The following is a 27,811-nucleotide window of genomic DNA, read 5'->3' on the forward strand; positions in this document are numbered from 1 at the left end:
ATGGAGTCTTGTCCTTGTCATCTTCTCTAACTAATAATATATGTAGAGGACAATAAATTAAGATGATTTAACGTAACTTACCTCTATACTAAGTTGTACACTTGAGGAGTTATAAGCCTTCAAAGTTGGCTATTAAATTTTTAAAAAGTTCAATATCTTCGTAATACATTAAGCTAGAAAAACCAAATTTGACTCAATTAAGGCATTTCAAATGGTTGATTAAGGGTGATGGTGCCCTAAATTTTGACAGATTTTTTTAACCATTTGGCGGATTTAATACATTACTACTTCATTTCATGTGGAATTTAATTCTAAAACTTTTCTTACTCTTATTATTTTTTAAAAAACTTTGTCGTTTTCATAAAAAACTTAAATAACTAAAGACACGTATTTCGTAAAGTTACTTAAAATAAGCGAAAATTCAGTAGTCAGCTATGAAATTGTATAGTTTGACGTACAATACTTAATATTATACACTTAATTTAATAATTATACAGCTGTATACCTGTATAAACTTTACTAGGACGTAGTACGTGCCAAAAGTGACGTCAAAGTTGAAGCAAAAATTTACATTTTGTTTTGTATTTCGGTTCTAAGCAAACCGTAGAATTTGAAACTTTGTACGTATTTATTACTGGTTAAGACCTTATTTTTAAGCATACCTTAAACTCCCCTAGCGCCCTCTAAGGGGATGAAATTCACCACCCCCTTGATTTTTTTATAAGAACTTTTTAACGCTATGGAATATTAACATAAAAAAATATGGGTTATAAAGCTCATTGTTTAGTGGTATTTTTTTGTCTCTTTAGTATTTTCCTTAAAGTCAATAGTTTCGGTGTAAAAAAATAAAATGTCGTGTCATGTATCGCTATGTGTCGCCATGTTTAGCTAAAATTATTCTAAAAGTTGGGTTGGGTTGTAAAATTATTCTAAAACTTGGCTCTGAGAACTTGTAAGTTTCATTTACGGTGAATCCTCATAATTGTTGATGATTATTAATAATTTTTAAGCAAGAGTATCAATTGTTTAATATTGTTTAAAGCAACGTAATTTGTTCTTCTTATTTATGGTTTTTCTTATGAAAATCACAATTAATTAGTGTTATTTAGTTAGTATTAGATCCTAGTAAGTGCACAACTTCCATAGCCAGCTATAAAGAAAAATTTCCTTATTAGTAGCAGCGCTTTACAGCGCAATGTAGCATATTTTATTTTTTTACGCCAAAACTATTATCTTTAAGGAAAAAATTAAAGAGACAAAAAAGTACCAATAATGAATAAGCTTTACAACCCATATTTTTTTATGTTAATATTCCATGGCATTAAAAAGTTGTCATAAAAAAATCAAAGGGGTTGTGAATTTCACTCCCTTAGAGGGCGCTGGGGAAGTTTGAGGTATGGTTGAAAATAAGGTATTAACCAGTAGTACAGGGTGTCCAAATTTCGATGGGTTTGCAGGGTATCTCAGTTATTATGAAAGATAGAAAGTTGCGGCTTTCGCGAACCTGAGGTACTTTTTTGTGAAACTTACAACGGCGCAAACCAAATTTTCATAGCCCTCTTCGTTTTTGATATACAGGGAGTTTTTGAAATTTACGATTTTCAGACACCTCCTGTATCTTGGCTATCCGGAAACTTAGTAAAAAAGTAAAAACGGGTTCTAATAGATTTTTTCACGTGGAATCCAATGGTGCACGTAGAATTTTTCTAGTCATCACTGTTTTTGAGTTATAAACACAACTCAAATACTGAATACTCAACTTCCAAAATACTTAACTCTTTATAACTCAAAAGCCGTGATGACTAGAAAAATTAAACGTACACCATTGAATTCTACGTGAAAAAATCTATTAGAACCCGTTTTTACGTTTCCGGATAGCCGAGATACAGGAAATGTCTGAAAATCGTAAATTTTGAAACACTCCCTGTATATCAAAAACGAAGAAGGCTATGAAAATTTGGTTTGCGCCATTGTAAGTTTCACAAAAAAGTAGCTCAGGTTCGCGAAAACCGCAACTTTCTATCTTTCATAATAACTGAGATACCCTGCAAACCCATCGAAATTTGGACACCCTGTACATACGTACAAATTTTCAAATTCTACGGTTTACTTATTCCTGAAATAGAAGATAAAATCTAAATGTTTGGCTCAACTTTGACAGCTCATAGCTCAAAAACAAAAGAGTTGTGACCCTATGTTTATATAAAAAACTTGTATTATTTTGCCAAGTACTACGTCCTAGTAAAGTTTCCCGATTAAAAACTGAATCACCCTGTATATTTATTGTCTCCCGATGATTACAATACATAAACAACTGTATGGGCAGAGTTGGAGTCTTTATACTGTCTGTTTTGCATCTCACCATTAATGAAAGAGGAATTATCAAAGATACTGGTGTAACATGCTTGCATTATGTAACACTATATCTAGAATTAGAATCATTTGGGTTTAGCCACACGTCTCTAAAGACGGCTAAACCCAAATGATTCTAGTTCTGGGTATAGTGTTACTTCAAGTTTTAAACTTGCACTGTCACTAGAACTAACATTAGACCTAGAACTTTTGGATTCTAGTTCTTGGTCTAGCGCTGCATAACGATTAAAACTATAACTAATACAATACCTAGAACTAAGTTAATAGCTCTGGTAGATATTTCATATATAGGTTTGGGGTTCGGTATAAAAATTGACTTGTCAAATAAAATTGGTTCAACTCATTGTTTACTAAACATAATCAGTGTTGCCACCTTTTGGAAAATTGTTGACCCGGACATATGCATTAAAAACAATCATTTTGACTGCTTCTGAGTGCTTTTGACTGCTTCGGGTTCCATAAATACTTCTATCACAGCTTATTCTAGGCTACCTATTATATAGATTCTAGTTAGTTAGTAGAACAGAGTCATAGAATTATGTGCAGAGTCTGAATCACAAACTGAGAAAAAAGACTCCACGAAGTTATCTAGTTTTTGAAATCCGCTTCAAGTACGTTAATTCAATGACAGGTTTGTGTCAATTAACTTAATTTGTTCGTTACCACCACCACTTTTTATAAAATTCCTTCTAAAGTGGTCTACTCTAACTAGTAGATAATCCTCTTGATAAATCAGAATGCTGAATCAGCTTGGTGTTGCGTTCTAGACAAACGTTATCCAATTAATAGACTAATTAATCGACTTATTGAATCCTTTACCAACAACATACAGCAATCAGCTTCAGAAACTACTTCGGATTAGGTCTAGAACTTATTAAGGTCACACCTTGTAAGATTACGCGAGAACGATGGGTTAAATTATGCCTCCATCAAGTTCAAACCCAGAAAAAACAGTAGATCCTAGATGACATAATAATTTACTGTCATAATAACCCCAATGGGATCCTTCGAGTAAGATTTGCAATCGGTTGTACAAAAAAATCAACAAAAATGAGGTCATAATAAAAAATATGCAGAATCATTTGGGTTGAAGTCAATCTAATCTTAAGATGTCCACTTCTATGTTCCACTTGAAATGATCCATTTTAATATTTTTCACCATCTCTTTCTTCGTGACTATTACGATCTCCTAAATATAACCTCGGCAAATCAACCGTGAGATTGTCGGAGAAGTCCATTAACCTAAATATGAGATACAAGTAACTGTATGATCGTTAACTATTCAAGTGTGGCTTCATAACAAGAAGTAACAAGGTGTAATATTCGAAAAAGTACAGTTATAATTTTTTTCTTTTTTTATTTTTAGTCGTCAAAAAAGGTCGAAACATTTTATTTTTAATGTTAAGTCTTTGTATGGTGCGTTTTAATAAGATTTGTTTTTATGATGTCGTTTTTATGGTTTACACACCTGGAAGGATGCGACATTGTCCTTGAAATCTTGCTCGACTTATGGCCTCTTCTTTTACTCTTATTTCTGGTGTATCGTTCGCCTATTAGCCTTCGGAATCGTATGTAGTTACGGAGCCGGAGTCGCTTCGAAAATGGTAAAAATTCAAACTTGTTCTGGGTAAACGAACATCCCACCAAGATCAAATGTCTTCAATTTTAGCAAATTCTTCTAAATGAATTAAATTAATCTAAATTAATAAATCAATTAAGTGGATTTAACATAAAATTATTAATCACCAAGATTCTTGTAATCAATAAAATCGATTTTAGTTAAGAACTTGAGTGGAATTAACCAACGTCCAATCCAACTAGGATTTTCTTTTACTTTTATCTTCAACTTTTTATACTAACTGGTACTGCAAAGGTATTCATTGGTACAATAAGAAGATAGAGATCCAAAGCCGTCTCGCAGGTCTTAAAATGCCACCCGATCAACTTCCCATCGCAACAGGATGCCAATTTTTTCCCAGAGGGGTTGTAATACCACATGGTAGGGGTATAAATACTCAACAAAGTATCTGAAAAGGCATCAGTTTCTTGTGAACACCAGCAAAAGTTATATCAACTAAAATGAAATACGTATGTATTAAGCGATTAATAAATATTATTAATACATTATTAATTACTTATAGATAATTCTCCTTGGATTTTTATTCGCGACGACGTTCGCTGAAGAAGAACCACAAGCCGAAAAAGCCAAGCCCATTTTGATTCCGGAAGCACGAGCGTTAGATCTCCCGAATGAACAACGTCCAGATGAAGAACAACAATTGCAACAACAACCACAACAGCAAGAACAACAACTGCAGCAACTGCCACAACAGCTGCCGCAACAGGAACAACAAGAAGAAAATAAAAGACCGCAAAGACATTTATTGTTAGAAACGTATGAGACTCCGTTATTGTACTCGGCGTATCAAACGCAGTATTTGTACCAATATCCACAACCTTTGCTTTATTATCAACCGTCGGCTCTGTTCCCACAACCTTATGTCTTGCAGAAACTTGCCAAAAAATAATTTCATTGGAATGATAAACAATGAAAGGATCATCATCTAGTATTGTAGTATTGCACAAAAAAATCATGCATCAAAAAAATTCATAAATAAAAAATTACATCATCAAAGTTTGTTTTTTTATGTTGATACTGAAAAAATTATTTTCTCCATAAACTAAGAAATGAAACTTTTTGAGGTTATAAAGGAATGTTTGAAATTATATTATACCAAAGTATGAGCTTGCTTTGGTAAAAAAGTTGTTGCAAAAGAATTAAAAACAATTTTTTTTATAAAGCGAATTTGTTAATTTATTATTAAATAATGTACAAGAGAGATTAAATTATATCTAAAAACACAATAACAATAATCATAAATAAGAAAAACAAATTCCTAAATAATTATAAATAATAATTACAAAATTATTTAATGGTTTGTATCAAAAATATACCCAAATTTATGTTTTTCATTACTGGGTGGTAAATAAGTATGAACGACTAAGTTTCCAAATTTTTGACTAAATTTAGTATCTTGTATTGGCATGCCAATTCTTGCTTGTGAAATTGGTTGTGAATTAGAAACAGCCGAGATTTTATTTTGTATACCTTTCATACCATTAGGAATAGCTAAGCTTCCACCAGTTGGTTTAAATCCAGTTTCTGACCCAGCAACATAAGATAAATCATGGGATCCAGCTGAATTTTTATAAGAATAACTTCCTTGTACGTTATTATTAGCATCACCTGATTCATCTCTTGATTGATCATCAGCTTTAAACCCAAACTTATAAGAACCATCGGGATTTAAAGATCCATAAGCTAAAGTATTTGTGTTGCTTTCTTGAGATGGTGCTTGCTGATTAGCTCCTATTGGGTTATTATTAATTGGACCCATATTATTCATTGCACTTGGAAGACCATTTGGAATAGCTAAACTCCCCCCAGTTGGTTTAAATCCAGTCTCAGATCCAGCAACGTAAGATAAATCATGAGATCCAGCTGAATTTTTATAAGAATAACTTCCTTGTACATTATTATTAGCATCGCCTGATTCATCTCTTGATTGATCATCAGTTTTAAATCCAAACTTATAAGAACCATCGGGATTCAAAGATCCATAAGCTAAAGTATTTGTGTTGCTTCCTTGAGATGGTGCTTGCTGATTAGATCCTGTTGGGTTATTATTAATTGGAGACATGTTATTCGTTGCACTTGGAAGTCCATTTGGAACAGATAAACTCCCCCCTGTTGGTTTAAATCCAGTCTCAGATCCAGCAACGTAAGATAAATCATGAGATCCAGCTGAGTTTTTATAAGAATAACTTCCTTTTACATTATTATTAGCATCGCCTGATTCATCTCTGGATTGATCATCAGTTTTAAATCCAAATTTATATGAACCATCAGGATTCAAAGAACCATAAGCTAAAGTATTTGTGTTGCTTCCTTGAGATGGTGCTTGCTGATTAAATCCTGTTGGGTTATTATTAATTGGAGACATGTTATTCATTGCACTTGGAAGTCCATTTGGAATAGCTAAACTCCCCCCAGTTGGTTTAAATCCAGTCACAGATCCAGCAACGTAAGATAAATCATGAGATCCTGCTGAATTGTTATAAGAATAACTTCCTTGTACATTATTATTAGCATCACCTGATTCATCTCTTGATTGATCATCGGTTTTAAATCCAAACTTATAGGAACCATCAGGATTCAAAGAACCATAAGCTAAAGTATTTGTGTCGCTTCCTTGAGATGGTGCTTGCTGATTAGATCCTGTTGGGTTATTATTAATTGGAGACATGTTATTCGTTGCACTTGGAAGTCCATTTGGAATAGATAAACTCCCCCCAGTTGGTTTAAATCCAGTTTCTGACCCAGCAACGTAAGATAAATCATGAGATCCTGCTGAATTTTTATAAGAATAACTTCCTTGTACATTATTATTAGCATCACCTGCTTCATCTCTTGATTGATCATCAGTTTTAAATCCAAACTTATAAGAACCATCGGGATTCAAAGATCCATAAGCTAAAGTATTTGTGTTGCTTCCTTGAGATGGTGCTTGTTGATTAGATCCTATTGGGTTATTATTAATTGGAGACATGTTATTCATTGCACTTGGAAGACCATTGGGAATAGCTAAACTCCCCCCAGTTGGTTTAAATCCAGTTTCTGACCCAGCAACATAAGATAAGTCATGGGATCCTGCTGAATTTTTATAAGAATAATTTCCTTTTACATTATTATTAGCATCGCCTGATTCATCTCTTGATTGATCATCGGTTTTGAACCCAAATTTATATGAACCATCAGTATTTAAAGAACCATAAGCTAAAGTATTTTTGTTTTCTGAGGGAGTTGATGGTGAAGGAGGTTGTTGATTATCTGGTGACATAAAAAATTACAAATTTATAGAATAAAAAATATATCAATAACATATTTTACCACTTTTTAATCCATTTGGTACAAATCCCTGTATTCCTGCTGAATATTGTAAATCAATTTTCTTCCCTTCTGGTGTGTTATAAAAATAATGCCCCTCAACTTGATTTGCTGCATCTCCAGATTGTTTGGCAGCAATTCCATTCCCAGTATCATACCCATACTTGTATTGACCACTTTCATGAAGAACATAAAATTCTGATCTTCTTCCACTCGGAATTTCTGGGAGACGTTCCCATCCCGAGCTTCCATAGAAACTAATTCCCAACACAACCAGCTGCAATTTTTTTATTTTTGTTATAATTAAATTATCACGGCAGTAATAATTATTAAAATAACTGTTTGCTTATGAAACTACTTACAGCTAAAAGTGCCATCTTTTTCTCTACCTTTACCGAACTACTTCAAGATCGATAATGGTTTGTTATTAAAAACGCGTTCAATTTATACTCATGATCTACATAACATCTGTATTTGCTCATCGGCACAACAATTTTTGCATAAATAATCTAAAAGGCAAACAAGTTCGTTTTAACGCAAATTAACCATTTTAAAATAGGCATAAGGGCGAGGTTCGCAATACCACGCATTCTAACAGTAACATCAACACGCATTTTTTTCATTCTTTGCTACATTTCTCAATTGGTCGTCTCTTACATTGAGTTTGAGAGAGACGCCGACATTGTCACCTTTCGTATGTACTTTATATCAAATACGAAAGAAATAAATAAAATTCACCACACCCAAGGTTGAGTTCTTTCTTGCGTTACACATTCTTCACTTTATGAATTGAAGATCTGATTTTAATTAATTTATCATGGGAATTTCATGAGAATGAAGTTTTCACGTGTACCGAGAGATAAAGATCACGTTTAAATTTTGATTTATCCTAGATATTAATCGCAGGATATGGTCAAGGGCAATTGCAATAAAAATAATGTGTGGACTTTGAATACAACAAACAAAATATTTTGAAGTCATACTATTAATATTATCTATTTAATCACTTATCTATTTACATCAGTATATTTAAACGATCTGGCAACTTCGTTTCTTTCTTATTCAAATTTAGGTTAAGTTCAAACATTATTATCTCAAGAACGAATAGAGATATTCATGCACGGTTTCGTTCATAAAAAAGTACGTAATTTCTTCTATAAGGTGGGAATGTTTCAAAAAGATATCTTAAGAATTCGATTTTTCATGATTTTTTTAAAACATAGTGTAAATTTTTTTTACTACTTAATTGAGGTTGAGTTAAAAAATAATTATCTCAAGAACGAATTGAAATATTCAAGTACGGTTTTGTTTATGAAAAAGTACGTACTATCTTCTATAAGGTGGGAATGTTTCGTAAAGATATCTTAAGAATTCGATTTTTTGCGATTTTTTTAATATAATGTATACAATTTTTTTTATTACGTAATTGAGGTTAAGTTCAAAAATTATTATCTCAAGAACAAATTGAAATATTCAAGTACGGTTTTGTTTATGAAAAAGTACGTACTTTCTTCTATAAGGTGGGAAAGTTTCAAAAAGATATCTTAAGAATTCGATTTTTGCGATTTTTTTAAAATAATGTATATAATTTTTATTATTACGTAATTGAGGTTAAGTTCAAAAATAATTATCTCAAGAACGAATTGAAATATTCAAGTACGGTTTTGTTTATGAAAAAGTACGTACTTTCTTCTATAAGGTGGGAAAGTTTCATAAAGATATCTTAAGAATTCGATTATTCACGATTTTTTAAAATATAGTGTAAATTTTTTTACTACGTAATTGAGGTTGAGTTCAAAAATAATTATCTCAAGAACGAATTGAAATATTCAAGTTCGGTTTTGTTTATGAAAAAGTACGTACTTTCTTCTATAAGGTGGGAAAGTTTCATAAAGATATCTTAAGAATTCGATTTTTCACGATTTTTTAAAATATAGTGTAAATTTTTTTTACTACGTAATTGAGGTTGAGTTAAAAAATAATTATCTCAAGAACGAATTGAAATATTCAAGTACGGTTTTGTTTATCAAAAAGTACGTACTTTCTTCTATAAGGTGGGAAAGCTTCATAAAGATATCTTAAGAATTCGATTTTTTGCGATTTTTTTAAAATAATGTATACAATTTTTTTTATTACGTAATTGAGATTAAGTTAAAAAATAATTATCTCAAGAACGAATTGAAATATTCAAGTACGGTTTTGTTTATGAAAAAGTACGTACTTTCTTCTATAAGGTGGGAGAGTTTCATAAAGATATCTTAAGAATTCGATTTTTCCCAATTTTTTAAAAATAATGTACACCATTCTTTTACTAAATAATTGAGGTTGATTTCAAAAATGATTATCTCAACAACGAATTGAAATATTCAAATACGGTTTTGTTTATGAAAAAGTACGCACTTTCTTCTATAAGGTGGAAATGTTTCATAAAGATATCTTAAGAATTTGATTTTTTACGATTTTTTTTAAAATGTGGAAATTTTTTTTCTACATAATTGAGGTTGAGTTCAAAAAACGAATTGAACGACTTCAAGTACGTATTTTCTTCTATAAAGTTCATTTATTACAGTATAAATTAAAAATGTTACAAAAAAAAAAATAAATTAAAAAGAAAAAAATTAAAATATATCTATATCATCATCATCGTCTTCATCGTCATCTTTTTCTTTTAAATCGGGCCTCGCCGTTCTTGTATTAACAGATTTTTTTGTTGTGCTTGGTATGGAAGTTGTACTTGGTGCTGAATTAATTGTACTTTTTATAACAGCAATAGGAGCGTTCGAAGTTTCCGCATTTTCTTGTTCATCATCGATTTCCGAGTTATATTGTTCACTAGGCGATGGGGATCGCGCAAAAATCGGAATTAAATCGATATTTTGCACATGCGCCCTCACCGAGACACCCGGAGGAACCGTAAACAGAGTTTCCCCCAAATTCGTTACTAAAGTGTGAAACTTTCCTTTTTCAACTTCAGTTAAATCGAATTGCAACAAAGGTTTTTCTTCTTCAGGACTTGTTGGACGTGTTGATCCGGGGCGTGAAGATGACGGTCTTGAATATGTTGGAGATGTGGGTTGTGGACGACCCGAACTCGTTGAAAATGATGATGGTTTTGGTTTGTTTGAACCAAAAATATCTTCGTCATCTTCTTCCCCTAGTCCTAATCCATCATCGATTGTCGGTCTTGGTCTGCCTCCTATTGGGCGTGAGGTAGTCGGTCTTTGTTGAAATCCCGTACTTGTTGATGGAAATAAATCGTGGGATGTTGTTGGTTTAAACGTTGATGATGGTCTAAAACTTGAAGATGGTCTAAAAGTTGTTGGTGGTCTCCCTGAACTTGTTACACTAATACTTGTGTCAGAATCAGGTTTTCCTGTGTTATAATTAGGTCTTTTTGTAGTAAAGCTAGGTCTTCCTGTCATAAAATTAGGTCTTGTTGTAGTAAAACTTGGCCTTCCTGTGCTATAATTAGGCCCTCCTGTATTATAACTTGGTCTTTTTGTACTAAAAGTAGGTTTTCTTGTACCAGTATTTGACCCAAATCCTGCGTCAAAAGCAGCATCTTCATCTAAATCCGGTCTTCCAGTTTCTGCAAATCCAAAAGGAGGTCTTCCCGTTGTTGTTGGATGCTCAGTTGGGGTTCCATAATCTGGTTTTTCGGTGCTAGTTATGAATCCGGGTCTTTTCGTGGTTCCAAAATTTGGTCTTGTTGCTGTTGGTCTATTTTGAGGTCTTTTAGCTCCTCCAGGTTTGCCATTAGCAAAGAAATCATTAAATAATTCTTCATCTTCATCCCCTGTTGGTGTAAGAGTACTTGGTCTTTTTGTGCTTTGATTGATATCGACTTGATTTGTATTATCCGGATAATAATCACCATCCCGATTTGCGGGAGGCGTCACATAAGAACTAGCTGCTTCCGTGAAAACTTCTAAATCAGCATCTTTTTGGTCGTAAAAATCCGGCGGGACGATATCTGGAGAATTAAACGGATAAAAAGTTGGGAGATGAGGGCCTTTAACGTTCTTCAAGACTCTGTATCCTATATTAGGCCCCGCTATGTAATGTACTGAGTGTTGAACTCCTTTATCGTCTCGATAAGTGTATGATCCGCGTACGTTTCCTACAGCATCGCTCGTTTCTGTTCTTCTTTGATCTCGCCCAACGTGCGCAAAACGATAACTTCCATCTAAACCTCGTTGTACAAAACTTCGCCCTCTCAAATAGGGTTTTCGTGGATCTTGGAAATAAGGTTGTCTAAATGCGTTTAAATTTGAATCGGGGTGAGGTGTTTTTACGTGAAATCCTGTATTTTTTCCTGCTATGTATTCCACATCGTGCCGTTCACCAACATCATCAAAAAACGAATAAGTCCCTTTTACATCTCCTAATCTATTTGCACCTAACAAAAATAAATTAATCAAAATTAAAAAATTAATTCGTTTAATTTACCTTCTTTTCTGGTATAAGTCGGTGTGTTAAATTGAAAATTATAACTAGGATCCTCATAAGGATCAAAATAACGATCGTCTTTATTACCAATTGGACCAACGGGAGTTTGGCCAAGATCGTATTTTCTAACAACGTTTTTTCCTCTTGGTCTAAAACCTCTTTTTCCTGCTGTGTATTCGATGGAATCAATTCCTCCTGGATTGATACAAAAACATACAAATTTTTTCTTTGATTTTATCGAATTAGTTACAAACCTGTTGCGGGGCTTCTCCCCCCAAAAACACCTTTAACAACGTTATTCCTATTCCCGTGACTTTCATGGAACGAATCCGGGTTATCGTACCGAAAATCGAAAGAACCATCACTTTGTACTATGTTGTAATCACTTTCCGCTGAAAATGTCTTTTTCACCAACAAAAAATTAATAATCACCAATAAATTGTTCCACCTCATTGTTTTATTTTATGTTTAAAGATATATAACACTAAATACACAGGATTAAAAAGATTTAATTAACACTTCCACATAATCATTGAGTTTTCGAAACTTTAACAACTTAAAGTTGAACAGAAAAGTTTGGTGGTTTAACAACGACTTGAAAAAAATTATTTTCTTGTGGTACTTATATATTTTCAGTGTGTCCCGATCGAAATAGTGGGGAATCACCACCCGATGTTGGGTTGGGTGTTTTTGAGGATTCATTGTTTAAAGTAAGAAGATGTTTCTTGAAGCGTAAAGATCGTTAATGATGGCCTTGTGCAGTCCAGGCCACTACGATTCTTCGGTCCGATGGTTGCAATTAGCACTTCTGGGGATTATTTAGTTGAGGTACTCATTTGAGATTAATGAATGGCTGTCGGGAACGACTTAGATAAATAAACAATGATGCTTAGATATCTTTGCTAATTGATTTTGATGGAATTATTAGAAGCTAAAAAAAAGATAAATGTTTTTAAGAATATAAAAAATGAAAGGAAAAAAATGGAACACGTTCATCAAAATTTTGGCGATAACCAAAAACAATGGTTACGAAGATACGATATGGTATTGTCCGAGTTGGATTTGTTCGTAGGTCTTTGTAATTATGTATATATGGCATACAGGTATACAATAGGTCGATACTACTTTGAGATAAAGTGTGTTTTTTTAATCAGATTTTGTAATATCCTCTTTTTAAATTTAAACAAGGCCGTCCAATTAACCCTGGTTTTTCGGTTAAAAATCTTATTTGAGAAGGTTAAAAACATCTAAACCTTTTTAAGAGTAATTTAGTGTTAATTGTTGCTATTTAACAATGACACATTTTTGATTCTCCCACAACTTAAACACAACATACGCCGGTTATCATAATTAACTTTTATTTTTAAAAATTACAAAAAGAATAAGCGTACTTCCACGGACGTGCACGCAAAATTTATGTTGGAAGAATTACACAGTACTTGCAAAAGATTTACAGATGCAATATCTTATTTCATTTTCCTTTTTTTTTCTTGATACGGTTGCTAAACATTATTTATTAACTGCAAACGTTATAATTATACCGCAATTAATTATAAAACAAGGTGATTTTATCATTTTTTTTTGATTCAGATCAATACAAAAAACTTTGTATATAATATACAAAAAGTTTTTTTTGTAATGATTTGATAATTTCTACTTTAATGTTATTATAAATATTTTGTTGTGTAGTTGTATTAATTGGTTTTTTTTTTTTAGAAAACGATAGAAAAGGAAAAAATGTACATCCAGTTGCGACACTCTTGACGGTGATATGTTAATAAAAAGTGCTTGAAACCGTGGCAATCGACCTCTAAAGTGGAATCTGATAAAAGTTATTTGTGGTAATTAATGTTGCCGGGCTTTGTTCGTCTTCGTCTCTTTAAATGTCTTTGACCGCCAAAATAAACTTTCAATTCAATTTGCTTTTTGAAATTTAAAAAATTAAAATTTCTAATTCTAAATTGCGAAAAAAGGAAACGCATTAAGATTAAGACCATCGAAGTGCTAGGAGGAAAGCTGGATGTTAACATTGCAAGATGAACCATAATGAGGTATATATTAGTCAACCAATCGTGCATGTAAGATGATTTTCAGGGAGACAATTTTTTAAAACTAAGAGGACTCTTTGAAGCAATAAAATTAAAATTTCATTATTCTTCATCAACACTCTGAAAAAAACGAGTGGAAAGTTGCAACTTCAGGGAAAAATTGTTCAAGAATATAGGGAAAGTCTTTTCTAGACCGAAACCAATTTGTATGGGTTCTGAGGTCTTGAAGAATCTATCTTGAAGAAGATAAGAGAAAAGAACCTAAGATGTTATTTAAAATCTGACACACGCATGAATATTTAACAACACAGAGAAAGCAGAACTTTTGGCGGATTATTTGGAAATGTCTTCTTCTTCTCTTGATTCTTTAGCTGGTGGGGTCGGATAAATCTATTTCCTATTCCTCCATTAACCTCTTCTACTACCTCCGGTTCTTGGCTAATTCAACCAAACGTTGTCCAAAACCCAACCCAACCCATCCCAAAGTCTTTTGGGATCGCCGATCGACTAAAACCTTTCCCCCTCGTCTCAGAAATTCGCCCATGGGACATTATTTCCGAGTGACTTTTTATTACAGTCATTCTTCATCTCATTTCATCACCTCCTCATCTCTTCAACTGCTATTCCCTTCATTACATTTTCTACCAGATGGACAAGAAGGAAATGCCTGCTTCCTTTTTCTTCCTCTTACTCCAATTCAACCTAACTCTTGCTTTTACGCTATACCTTAATCATCAATTTTAGTAGTTTAGCTTTCCATGGAGAGACTTCTTTATGAGACTTCTTTTAGGAGATATACGTTGTTTGTTTTCCATATTCTTGCATTTTTTGTCTAAATCTATCCCTTCATCTTGTGATATTATACTGCCCAAGTACTCATATCATTTCTTTCGAGTTATTTCTTATTTCCTCTCTACTTACTACCACGATTTTACATTTATTTACGTTCAATTCTAGGCCGTATATTACTGTTTTATATTTATTTGTTCTTGTATTTTTTATCACTCTTGGATACACATTTGGAAAAGTAATTGACGAAAATATTTAATAGAGACACTGAACTTTGCCTGAATTCTTTGCCGTTCTTTGCCTGAACCTTAGTATGAATTTTAGTTTAGATTTGTTTAACAAACCAGTCATTTTTTATATAGTATTTGTGGCTTCTTGTAACAACGAATCCACATTATCTGCTATAGTTTATACAATAAAATATCAAGAACATCCAGGATACTTTTCTGACAATAAGAAATCAATCTCATTAATGAATCAAAAGACTCCCAGCTTTGTCAAAATCATTTCTGTCACTTCCAAGATATATCTTATAAATATCATCATTGCTGACAAAGTTTAAACAACGTTGATTTGATAATGAGGACACTCTTTCAATTCCCAAATTAACCCATGGAAGACTTAAACAAATTTGTGACAGATCTGGAGGTTATACACCGTCATGTATATTCTATTAGTCTAGGTATTAAATAGGGAGCATAAAATTTGCTTAGAATATGTATTTTCTTTTCTGATTTTCTTCATTTATTATTTTTTTTGTCCTTATCTTGTATTCCAAAAGTAATACCTATCATTCCTGTCTGAGGGGCTTCCTTGAGATCGGTCTGAAATGAATCTCAGCCCTCAGACTCGAGAAAAGTATATGTGTATCTCTCTTCCTTCAATTTAAGTGTATTGGTTGCATGACTTTGAGTTACTTAATAGCTACTTGATAGATACAATATCACAATGTTTTTGTGTATGTACATAGAGAATTAATACGCTCCGTTCTAGACAGTACGTCGCGCCTTTATCCTACCTACACTACGAAATTAAGGCGCGACGTCGCGTGTAGAAGAAATCTCATTTAAAAAAATATATATTTTACTAACTGTAACAAACACAATGTGACAGATTTAAAGAGAGAAAAATTATACAAAGACGAAGGCTATATTTATTTATAAAAAAATGTGTAGAGTTTGTTTTTATTTACAATGTATTTTTCTTGTAATTACAATAAGTTACTTCATATCTTAATCTTATTATTTACTTCTTAATATTTTTATGATGTTATCTTCTTAATTTTTCTTTACGGTGATTGACCACAATATTCTCCAATTCTATCCGAAACGCAGTTGAAAACATCATAAGCCACAGCACAAGTTTTTCCATTCTCTAGAATAAAAATAAAATTATTTAAAATAGTTTTTTGCCTAAATTAATTTCGATACCTTGCAAAGACTCAATAGTTTTTACATATTTAGCTTTGGCATCGGTTAAGCAGGTAGCAACAGAACGTAAAGTGGCCAAAAGATAACCTCTATCTTTTACTCCTTGGGCGTAAAGATTAACTAATCCTTCAATTGTGGGAAAACCGACTTCGTTCAACTTAAAAAAAGAACAAAAAAATCGAAAGTGGATTATTAGAGAAGAAATTGTTTAGAAATCCTTATTGTTGTACTTACGGCACCCATTCTTCTATAAACACAATGCAAAAGACACTGTAACAAAAAAAATTATAAATTAAAAAGTTAAAATTTGTATTTCAAAACATTAATTGATTCCTTAATTAATGATTATTAGATATTACGTTTTAATATACGCTTTACGACACATTCTACTTTGCGATATTCAATTTAGGTTCGCTTTCTAAATTGCAAATTATCATTTATTATGTCGCGTGGTAACAATTTTTTTTTTTGCAAAAACCTTCATTTTCAATAACACATTTTCCGTAATATCTAAAGAGAAATTCCACGTTTCGTGATAACCCTCATTTTTCATTATCAACGAATAACAACGAAAGTTAATTCAGAGAAAAGAAATTTAAACTCACCCCAGCTATTTTAGTTTCTTCATCCGTAAAAACTTGACGTTTTGACCTCGAAATTGTTTTAAAGCTTTTCGTTGTTGTTTCAGTCTTGTTAGCATCTTCTCGAAGAATTTCATCGAAATTAAAGACACTTAAAGCTTCTAAATCATAAAAAAATTAAACGTTGAAAAAAAATTTTAATTAATTAACTTTCTAATTGACGAAATTGTTTATTTTCTCGTCCTATAAAAGACGTTACACAACTCCTTTGAAGAATTCTTACCGGAGAGAATTGCCAAACGAATCTCATCTTGACACTTATTGATCACTTTCTCGATGTTCTTTGGTGCTGATGGAGGAACTTTACATTTTTGAATCTGGGTAATAACAAAAATTTTTTAACGGGATCTTACAATGTTAAAATGGACCAATTATTATTGTGAAATGTGGTAATTACAAAAAATTATGGTGAATTGATTATTTTCTAAGGTGTAGTCAAGGATAATTGAAAGTTAATACTTTGAAGGGTAATTGAGTAAAGAAAAGAAAAAAATAATAATATTACCTGTGCATTAATTGTTGAAACACTCAACCCCGCGAAAAAAATAATAACACAAATTACTTTAAACATATTTAAAAATTTCTTTTATGAATTAATTTTAATATCTTCTCAGGTTGACTGGTGAAATTGAAATAAACTAAAAAAGGACTATAACACAGTATTTAAACGGCTTACATAAGATCCGTTCCCTCCTCTCTTCGTTTCTCTTGCATTGTCACCTCCTGTCTCTTTACCCTGGGAAAATAAGATTCTTTTCATCCGGGGGCCGCCGCTTCTGGGCGTTCCCAATAAAACTGAAACTTTACACAAGACGATATTTTTCCTTTTTACCGCACGTAGCAATAACGATCCTTATATCGATCGTTTTTACGTTGAGTTTCGTTTTCTTTCTTCGTTGTAACTTGTTGTACCTCAATATCGTGAGTTTCGATAAGACGCTTTCACTCTTTCACGACGCAACGCAACTTTTCTGTCGGTTATCTCAACGTTATCCGGTGATTAAGAAAAAAAATTAAGTGAATTATTACGAAGGAAATTTGTTAAAGAACAATGAGAATACAAAATTACGTATAAAACAATAATAATTAATATACTGTAGTCTTAAATTTAACAGTTTCTCTTAAAAGGAATAATTTGAGTAGTAAGAAACTCAACATCAAAAGAAAAATTCCTAAAAGCTTAACAGTGATACAATGTGTTCGTAAAGTCATGATGCACTTTTAACCAGTTACAGAAAAGTTACAAAGTAAGATGGAGATGTGAAATCTTCACCAAATAAAATAAAAACTCGCTTAGTTTCATATCTGTTCAGTGCAGTTTGATGTGATCTCCTTACAGTCGTCAAAACGATAATCAAGTTCTTCCCACATACGGTTAAGAATGTCTGGTCATTAGATGATAGTATTTGGATAAAAAATCCAGGTTGGAGAAGGCAGAAAAAAAACAACAAGTAAAGTTGGAATTATGGGACCACAAGATGCGAGATTTCAGAAGAAGCGAATTAACATTAATCAAACTTTTTTAGACTTTCTAATTTAGAAATCCAAAGCTAAAAAGCCGCCATTACGAAGACTATGGAAGAAGCAAAAGTTATGTTCCAGTCCACCAAGGATAATAAACTGGGTTTATCTATGAGTAGTATAGAAACGCCGATTCTAGACCGGAAATTGCTCCTCCGCTCCTCCGTGACGTCATCAATCCAATGTAAAAGGATAGGGAAGGGTACCAACCTACGGCTGAGGAGAAAAAAAAATAGGTTGATATTGGAAAAGTAACTAGATCTGGTGACCTTTAAAAAAAGTAACGCGCCACCTAGTGGTTGGTAGTGGAACTAAACCATTACCGACAAGGTAGACTGCTACTTTTTTTTTAAAAAGTCACCATATCTAGCTACCAACCTATTTTTTCCCGAAGCCTTTGGTTGACACCCCTCCCCCCTATCCTTTTACATTGGATTGATGACGTCACGGAGGAGCGGAGGAGCAATTTCCGGTCTAGAATCGGCGTTTCTATACTACTTCTATGGAAATTAATAAAGGAAAAAATAGCGCGAAAAAGAAGTTGAGCCTAACGAAGGATCTACGATATGGGAGAGTTTTATCTCCCAATCCAAGACCTTAACCAATCCTTATAGAAGCTTCTGAAGAAGGTAAGAAGGAAGCTAGAACCCAAAACGCCACTAAAAAGTCTGGCATAACATTGGGTATTCAACAATCAAGAAAAAGTGAAATCATTTCGAACCTCAGTTTGACAACAAGAAATAAATTGATAATGTCCTTGAAGGATATCAAGTGGCCGGAATGGAAGGTATCTCAAGTAAAACACTAAACTCATTCCCAGACTCTTAAAGAACGGAGATAGTGTTAATAACTCCAAAACCGGGAAAAGATGCATCACAGCCTGGAAATAGGATCAGTATCTTGACCAAGTTGTTGAAAATTAGTGAAAGATTTTTGCTGGAGTGACTATAAGAAGAAGTAGAAAAGAAAGGGCTACTCCCAAATAATCAATTTGGATTCAGGAAAAATAGGCAAGGTGTCAGCTGGAAACAAATTTCATTAGCACATTGGAACTTGCCCAGAATAGAAGACATCAGACGATTGCGATGATGTAGAAAACTTAGTAGAAGGCAAGATGGCCTGTTAGCAAACATGACCAAGACGAGCTTGAAAGGGAACCTTATTTCCTTTCTGAACAATAGGAACTTCTAAGTGAAAATGAGTTTACGACCCAAATACAACAACGTAGAGTGGAGGATACGATGCAATAATGAACTATATGAGCTGTATAAAGAGGATACAAAATCTCAGCTTGGCAGAAGATGTACAACGCATGCCAGAGACACGTGCCGTAAAGACTGTGTTTCCGGGACAACCAGGAAGAAGATGCATGGCTGGTAGATCAAGAGCAAAATGGGGAGACAGGAAATGGAAGCTTGACGCTCAGGAGATGCATGGGATGAGAAGCTGGACGAGAGTGGCTGGAAGGCGGTTAGAAGCTAAGGAAGAAAAAAAAATAGAAATTGGGAAAAAAAAGTCCCTCATAACAAAGAATGAAAGAAAGTCTGCTGCAAGGATTTAAGCTTTTTCCTCTTCTAGATAATATATTTGAACGATGAAGGATTCCAAACAGGATAGAGACCAAGAAGAGAAGCAGCGAAGAGACTGCTAGAAGCGGCTTACAGCTTCTAACAACAACAAAGGTAAGAATAATAGAAGCCATAATAATAGATGAATAAATTAGAATCGTTTAGAAATAATCTATATTGCTATATAACTTCATTATTTTAAAAGGATCTAATTTTATTGCCTCAATCACTTTACTAAAAACGAATAATTTTCTTAAAAGCAATTTTTTTTAGCCTTTATTAAGTCGAGTTTCTCCAAAAGAAATGAATCACAAAAACGTTATCAACTTTGTTCTAAAATGTGAAATGTATATTCTTTTACTTCCCTTCAACAAAAAAATATCGAATCTTCATAAAATCATTCGAAGAATATTTTCTGTTTTAATAATAATTTTTGTAATTTTTTCTAACATAACAAATTCAATAAAAATAATAAACGATGAAACCCAACACATAACCGACATTATTGGGATAATAAAAAAAATATTTTCTACTATTACAATAATAACGTTGTTGTATTTGAGCTGTTTTAAATCAAATCAAGATTTTGTTCAACTTTTAGATGGATTGATCGAGGTTCAAAACGTAAATATAAACTGGTTGTTCTTCTTTCAATTTGTATTTATTCATATTGTAATAATCCCTTTTTACGCTTGGGGGTTGTTGTTCGAAAAAATGGTTTTTATTAGCTCAACATATTTGGACATTATCATTCATTACGAAATTTATTTTTTAATTGGCACCGTAACGTTTTTCGTGCAATGTATATACAAAAAAATCGAAAAAATTACGATCAATTTAAATGATTTGTCTAAAAAAATCGATGTAAGATTATTTTTATGTAAAAAAGATTTCAAAAAAATACAGCTAAAATTAAAAAACGACGCTAACGTTTTAATCGAATATTGCGAAAAAATTAGTCATTGGAACAACATTTACGGATATTTCATTTTTGAATATCACAATTACCTTCAAATTTGTTTCGTGAGTTACGTCCATTATTTTTTTGTTGTGCTACATTATGCCCAAGAGAATACTTTTCGGACTTCTTGTCAATTTTTGATATTTTTAGTTCGAGATGCGGTAAGTTTAAATTATCTTGTGTGAATAAATATATTTAAAAAAAATATTTCTTTTAGATGTTATGCATTGTTTTGATAAACATTTCACATCGTCTTAACGAAGAATTTAAAAGAATTCGTTCAATAACCTTTGATATATATCAAAAATTACCGCAAAATAACGAAAACGATGAGCGAACGAAAATGATCCAAGAAATAAAACACGATTTATTATTAATAAATCGGTTTAATTTAGAAACTGGATCGGTTCTATCAGCTTCAAATATCTATGATATTAATTATAACTTTTTATTTATTCTATCTGACTTTTTATTGTCATATATTGTAATGTTAATACAAATTTATGCACCGTAAGAAATATATAGATTAAATAGGGTCGTGTAATAATAAATAGCAGTTTTGATTTCTTTATAAGTTTTTCTGTCCAAAGCATCAAATTCTTCCAATGAATTAGATGAAATTGTGGTTGAGCACGAGATTCAGAACGCTTTAGAAAAAAATTTTTGGACTAAAAGTTGTAGCAAATTTTATTCTTAATAATATTGCTCTTTTATACTTTTGCTCTCAGATGCATAAATATCGAGAAAAATACGAATTTGAATGAACACAGCACCAAACACGGTGTAATTCTGAGAGCTGTAGAAGGTTAACGGAAAAGAATTGAGATCAGACAATTTATAATTTCGAAACTATAGCGAATCAAACGACGTATAAATCTTAATAATCGAATAAATCGTTTACGAGTTATTTCCCCCTAAAGATTCAGTCATTTTTGTGTTATATTCGTGTACCTTCGCAATATCTTGTTGTTTTAGCACACTTCGAAAGAAATTTTAATCAGGCGTTTCCACTTTCTTCTTGGTTAATGATTAAGCTTTCAAATGAGATATAGTTCATCGAAATCGGTTGAGAGGTTCTCTTGTTATGATTAAAATACTATAAGTGTAACATCCTATCTAATTGGAGAATATTAATTTTGTTACATTTTATATATTTTTAGGAAGAACTTCGCAATAAAATATTTACGAGCAATTAAACCAATCATTATTTCTCTAAATATACCTAACGTTACTTAATTAACGGGGTTTAAATTAACGTGAATGCGGTAAGAGAAACGTTTACTCAAATGCGTTATTGACCCAAATGCACATCATCTCTTTTACGAAAAAAGAAAATTCTTTAATGAAAGAGGTTGTTAACCTTAGCATAAATTGGTTTAAATTAATTTATTAAAAAGAAAAAATTTCGGTTTTAACTGAAAATGATATAATTACTAAATTTAGATTATTTAGATTCTTTATTTAAGTACTTAGATCCACTTGTGGAAGAAACGATTCGAAACTGAACGAATACAATACACAATAGAACTGTGACTTATGTACTTTGAACGCGACTACATTGCTTATCAATTAATCCGGCGATTCTCTCTCAATGTGCTTATGTTGAATAAAAATATTGTGTTATTCATTTTTGTGTCATTCGTTGTCACGATCGGATTGAAATTACATCAAATAAAGTTAATTTTAAATTTTTTACTGTTTACAATTTCTGTACGAATCGTTAATTGAAGTTGTATTTAATTGGTGTGATTGAAAACAAGTTGTAATTAATCAAAAAAAAATAACGTAAGTAAATTTGAATTGTTACTTTTTGATACAAAAACAAAGGTCATTTTTAAAGTACCTATAAAAGATACTATTTTTATCTCCATTTCTATAGATTTTACAATTCCTTTTATCAGATTAATTTTTATTTTGTTTCAAATAAATTAATGTATGCATATTACTCTTTATTTTTTAACAATCTTTAGAATGTAGTCGCATTTATCACCTTGTTGATGAAGTTGACCTAAAAAAAAATAAACAAATATAGTAGGATTGCGCAAATTTACCGTTATTTATAAAAACAGTTAATTTGATAACTAATCGAAGATTTCCTGAATTCAATGAGACTCCTTCTGGGACCCTTAAACTTTTATTTTTTATCATCGAATTCCAGAAATTCAACATTTCTTCATTTTTTGACATGTTACAATCTAACCTCAATTTATAGTTTTATTCTTGATAATTTATTATAGACCTCTCATCAACCCATACATTTTTTAATCCTGCAACAAAATAGAATGTTAGTTTTACTTTAAGAAATAAATCTGATGTTGCTCTTCAAAATAATATGTCAATAATTATTTAAAATTTTTAATTTTCTTTTGACAACTATAATAATATGCCAAACTGACATTTGAAGTATATTATTAAACTACCAACATAACAATATTAATTTAATCGCTAAAAATTATATAAAATTAAAATGAACTTTTTTTATTTACAATTTATTTTTAAAACTAAATCCACATGTACGATATAAATAAAAAAAATATCAAATGTATAATACTCGATAATTAAGAGACGATTTTTATCACAAAATCTAATCTACTTATGACACAATTCACCCGATAAAACAAATTAAGATAAAAGACTGCAATGTTAAAGGTCGTTTAAAAGTGTTCCGTTGCAATTTTCTTATCGTATAAATCGATTGTTTAAGAACAATTTAATTTTTTTGTTCAAAAAAAATTAATTATTTAAATCTCCCTCCATTAATTATAATGATATAGGAAGTATGTAATTTGATCTGTCGATCATTTGACCTACTGAAAAATTATACCAAAAAATGACAGAAAAAATAACCTTTTTAACGGCTGTCAGAGTGACAATTCGTACCTTTAACCCTGAAAGTGATAAGGCTTTAATTAAAAATGCAAAATCTCCGTTAATAAATAATTGATTCAGCATAAAGTGTTTGAGCGTGAGTTGAAAAACACGTCGCAGTAAGCTTAATTTTTTTTTAATAATTATTGTTAAAAAGGGAGCATTTGAGTATCCTAACCTCTCCAAAAACGTTGATTATCAATCGATAATGTGAACATTTTTCCAAAAAATAATCTATTATAAACGCAAAATTAGGGACTAAATTTAGTCTTGTTAAAAACGTTTTGTTAAAAACTTGAAATAATTGTTATTTTCTTTTAATTTGAGGTTAGAATGATGGATATGAAGAAACTTCAGACGTTGAAACGGTCCAGGCTTATACAACTATGTTTCGCTATCACATTTTTCACGTCAGGAATTATTGTAAATTTTGTACAATGTATTTTATATTTAACATTACACAAAATCAACAAGAGATTATACAGGAAGCTTAATTGGTATTGTTGTTATAGTATATACTCACGTAAGTCATCAATTTATATGTTAAATTAACTTTGTTAATACTTTATTTTCACAAAACAGAATTAGTATTTATGTGTGATTGGTGGTCTGGATCGGAAGTTATCCTTTACGCAAACCAAAAAGATTTCGATAATTATTGGGGTAAAGAACATGCTTATTGCGTTATGAATCATTCGTACGAAATCGATTGGCTCGTTGGGTGGATGCTTTGTGATCGGATACATATGTTAGGGGTAAAAAAATTTTAATTATTATTCTTTTTTATTCTAATTAAATTTTTTTTCTAAATAGAACTGTAAGGCGTATGCTAAAAGAGTTATTCAATACATGCCGGTTTTGGGATGGTGTTGGAAATTCTCAGAGTTTGTTTTTCTTGAACGTTCATTTGAAAAAGATAGAGAAACTATTAGGAAACAAGTTACTGAATTATCTGAACACCCTGATCCTATGTGGGTAAGTATTTTAATTTTGAGGTCGGAATTACTTTAATAATTTTATGTCAAAGTGACATAAATGAATTTTTGAGGTTAGAATCACTCTAATAATTTAATGTCAAAGTGACATAAATAACTTTTTGAGGTTAGATCACTTTAACTCTTTCGTTCCAAGTTGTATCACAAAGAAATCACCTTTTTAATAATTTATTTCAAGAGATTCAGTGGTAGCGATTTGCAAATTTAAAAATTAAAAAAGAAATGTATTTCAATAATTCCATTTAGGGCCTGAAAGGGTTAATAATTTAATGTCAAAGTGACATAAATGACTTTTTGAGGTTAGAATCACTTTAACCCTTTCATGCCAAGTGGTATCACAAAGAAATCACCTTTTTAATAATTTATTTCAAAAGATTCAGTGGTAGCGATTTGTAAATTTAAAAATTTAAACAATTTTTTTTTATTACAATAATTCTTATTTTGGGCCTGAAAGGGTTAATAATTTAATGTCAAAGTGACATAAATGACTTTTTGAGGTTAGAATCATTTTAATAATTTAATGTCAAAGTGACGTAAAGGACTTTTTGAGGTTAGAATTACTTTAACTCTTTCATTCCAAGTGGTATCACAAAGAAATCACCTTTTTAATAATTTATTTCAAGAGATTCAGTGGTAGCGATTTGCAAATTTAAAAATTAAAAAAAATTATTTCAATAATTCTTATTTTGGGCCTAAAAGGGTTAATAATTTAATGTCAAAGTGACATAAATAACTTTTTGAGGTTAGAATCACTTTAACTCTTTCGTTCCAAGTGATATCACAAAGAAATCACCTTTTTAATAATTTATTTCAACAGATTCAGTGTAGTGATTTAAAAATTTAAACAATTTTTTTTTTATTTCAATAATTTTTATTTTGGGCCTGAAAGGGTTAATAATTTAATGTCAAAGTGACATAACTGACTTTTTGAGGTTATCTTATTTTTTTTTTTCAACTTTATTTAGTATCTTATTAAGGTTATTGACTTTAATAGTTATTAATAGTGTTGATAAAAGCTGTTTATCAATAAAGAAGAATTTATCAAAACTTTATTTTGATTTATTTTATTTTGTTTTAGTTATTATTATTTCCGGAAGGTACAAGATTTACGGAAAAAAAGCACGCGATTTCTTTAGAGTTTGCGCGCGAGAAAAATTTACCTCAATTAAAACACCATCTCCTTCCAAGAACGAAAGGTTTCGTAGCTAGTTTACCGTCCATGGTCGGAAAAGTACCCGCTGTTTACGATATTGAGCTTGCTTTCAAAGAAAATGACACGGGAAGGCCGACGATGACGGGTTTGTTGTTGGGTTATCCAGTTACGGCGCATTTGTATATGAAACGGATTCCGATGGAGGATATTCCAGCGACTGAGGAAGAACAAGAAGAGTTTTTGAGACAATTATTCATTGAAAAGGATAAATTAAAAGAGAGTTTTATAAACACAGGCGATTTCTTCGAAACTTCCGGTATCGAAAAGACTGCTGTAATAAAATTACCAAGGCGAGTAAATTCTTTGGTGAATATCGCCGTTTGGTTCGTCGTTATTCTCTGTCCAATTGGATATTCTTTAATTAAGTTATTATTTAGCGGGGAGTTGTTGTATTTTTCAATTGGAATGAGTATTATTGGTATATGTAAGTATTTTTTTAATCTTTTTATTATTATTTAATTAATTTTATTAATTTTCAGTTTTTGTTCTTTTAAATAAAACAATTGGTATGTCAAAAATCAGTAAAGGATCTTCATATGGAGCTAATTCACCTAAAAAAGTGGATTAAACTTTAAGAAATCAACTAAATTGGGGTGATAAAATGTTATTTAAAACGTATTTTCGATGTGTACACAACATTTTTTTTTGTATTTCTTAGTTTTATGTTAACAGCTTCAACTGTGTGTAAAACTTGTAATTAAGTTAATTTATTATTTTTATTTTTGAGAGATAAAATGGAAAAAAAAACATATTTTTTTAGACATCAAATTTTCTTTTATTTTAAAAATTACAAATTATGTTTTTATTGTGGTGTTTTCGAAGGGGTATTTTGGATGCATTAAAAAAATCGACAATAACATCTAAAAGTGGCTAAAAATAATCGATTCTAATCGTCGCTTTTGGTCTTTGGTTAATGTAAAATGTTTTGTTTTTATAGTAAGGTATAATCAATGGCTTATTTCTTTTTTTTTTGTATAATCTCGATTAATCAAGTTAATTTTAATGCTATAATCGTTCATTAAGTGTTGGTGTTCAATGCATTTTAGTTGAATAGTGCCTTACTATAAATAAATAAATAATCTATTTAGATCTTAAATTAATTGTGATGAGAAACTTGTAGAATGTTTAGATTTTAAATCAATGATTTTAGATCAATGTTATATGGTCTCTTAGTATGTGATCTTAAATTTGAATATGATCAAATTGATAAATTGTATTGCGGTAATTATAAAAGATACATTATAATTATAATGCTATGGAGACAGAAAGCAGAAACATTCCTACGATTACCGCAGCAATTATACTAAATATTCTTCACATAAACAGCAATAGATTATATTCCTGATGTTGTAAACCAAGTTTAGGTGGTTTAGCTTAGCTTCATTACGTTCTGAATCATTTTATTCAAAATACTACATAAGACAAGTTGTGCTCTTTACCTAAAAATGATACTATAAATTAAGCTGAGACAAAACATAACCCATTTTTGTTAAATATACATACTATTATTTATTGCAGCTTGGTTTCTTTATAATTTTATTTAAATATAAAATAAATACTCATTGTTTTGAGGAAAAAAGGAATAAGCCAAAGATTTTCTTAACTTTCTTAACAGTGGCAGGGATGGTACAAGAATAAAAAAAACTGGTTAGAATATATAAATATAAAATAGAGTGTTTATATTTTTGCGCCTATATTTTCAAAATGTTTCTATTCATTTCCTAATTTTTATTGTACATTTTTATTATAAAGCGCAAATTTTTGCACAACAAAATAAGTTAAACTAACGTTTTTTTTATCAATACGTTACTATAAACAATAAGCCTAAGAGCTGAGCTGGTGATGACAATTTTATTTTTTAATAATTATGTATTTTAGGGTGGATTCTTTCAAAAGATGTGTTGTTTTTAAAAAGATATTAAATCATTCATGTGATTATCTCCGTCTTTAATTTAATTAATCTTAATCCCCAATTATTTAGGATTTCGATTCCTTTCTTATAACAGA

At 31.2% G+C, this 27,811-nt stretch overlaps 5 protein-coding genes across 10 annotated transcripts; 2 read left to right on the forward strand and 3 right to left on the reverse strand.

Annotated features, from left to right (window-relative positions):
* The first annotated feature begins 4,353 nt into the window (after positions 1-4,353).
* Positions 4,354-5,008, forward strand: LOC111424705 (uncharacterized). Its single transcript, XM_023058338.2, has 2 exons — positions 4,354-4,461; positions 4,515-5,008. The coding sequence occupies exons 1-2, from the start codon at positions 4,453-4,455 to the stop codon at positions 4,899-4,901; spliced, it is 396 nt and encodes a 131-aa protein (XP_022914106.1). The 5' UTR covers positions 4,354-4,452; the 3' UTR covers positions 4,902-5,008.
* A 159-nt stretch (positions 5,009-5,167) lies between these two features.
* LOC111424900 (probable serine/threonine-protein kinase clkA) lies at positions 5,168-7,787 on the reverse strand. 2 transcript variants are annotated; one of them, XM_023058625.2, is made up of 3 exons: positions 7,684-7,787; positions 7,328-7,598; positions 5,168-7,264 (listed from the first exon to the last, which is right to left on the reverse strand). In XM_023058625.2, exons 1-3 carry the CDS (start codon positions 7,696-7,698, stop codon positions 5,304-5,306), a joined length of 2,247 nt encoding a protein of 748 aa, XP_022914393.2. In that variant the 5' UTR covers positions 7,699-7,787; the 3' UTR covers positions 5,168-5,303. The 2 variants fall into 2 exon arrangements, with proteins under 2 accessions (XP_022914393.2, XP_022914392.2); XM_023058624.2 differs by having other exon boundaries at positions 7,325-7,598.
* Positions 7,788-9,840: 2,053 nt separating this feature from the next.
* LOC111424820 (uncharacterized) lies at positions 9,841-12,411 on the reverse strand. Its single transcript, XM_023058509.2, has 3 exons — positions 12,025-12,411; positions 11,771-11,965; positions 9,841-11,720 (listed from the first exon to the last, which is right to left on the reverse strand). The coding sequence occupies exons 1-3, from the start codon at positions 12,221-12,223 to the stop codon at positions 9,940-9,942; spliced, it is 2,175 nt and encodes a 724-aa protein (XP_022914277.2). The 5' UTR covers positions 12,224-12,411; the 3' UTR covers positions 9,841-9,939.
* Positions 12,412-15,737: 3,326 nt separating this feature from the next.
* LOC111424889 (Odorant-binding protein 73a) lies at positions 15,738-17,532 on the reverse strand. The gene is made up of 6 exons (XM_023058614.2): positions 17,184-17,532; positions 16,902-16,995; positions 16,643-16,779; positions 16,272-16,307; positions 16,038-16,194; positions 15,738-15,981 (listed from the first exon to the last, which is right to left on the reverse strand). Exons 1-6 carry the CDS (start codon positions 17,247-17,249, stop codon positions 15,896-15,898), a joined length of 576 nt encoding a protein of 191 aa, XP_022914382.1. The 5' UTR covers positions 17,250-17,532; the 3' UTR covers positions 15,738-15,895.
* Positions 17,533-22,377: 4,845 nt separating this feature from the next.
* On the forward strand, positions 22,378-27,742 carry LOC111424773 (1-acyl-sn-glycerol-3-phosphate acyltransferase gamma-like). 5 transcript variants are annotated; one of them, XM_023058443.2, is made up of 6 exons: positions 22,378-22,513; positions 23,924-24,119; positions 24,179-24,351; positions 24,410-24,571; positions 25,670-26,228; positions 26,284-27,742. In XM_023058443.2, exons 2-6 carry the CDS (start codon positions 23,930-23,932, stop codon positions 26,370-26,372), a joined length of 1,173 nt encoding a protein of 390 aa, XP_022914211.1. In that variant the 5' UTR covers positions 22,378-22,513; positions 23,924-23,929; the 3' UTR covers positions 26,373-27,742. The 5 variants fall into 5 exon arrangements, with proteins under 5 accessions (XP_022914211.1, XP_022914212.1, XP_022914210.1 ...); XM_023058444.2 differs by having other exon boundaries at positions 23,929-24,119; XM_023058442.2 differs by lacking the exon at positions 22,378-22,513 and adding an exon at positions 23,568-23,715 and having other exon boundaries at positions 23,929-24,119.
* The last annotated feature ends 69 nt before the right edge of the window (positions 27,743-27,811 follow it).

The sequence above is a fragment of the Onthophagus taurus genome, chromosome 6, assembly GCF_036711975.1.
Source record: "Onthophagus taurus isolate NC chromosome 6, IU_Otau_3.0, whole genome shotgun sequence".
Classification (NCBI taxonomy): domain Eukaryota; kingdom Metazoa; phylum Arthropoda; class Insecta; order Coleoptera; family Scarabaeidae; genus Onthophagus; species Onthophagus taurus.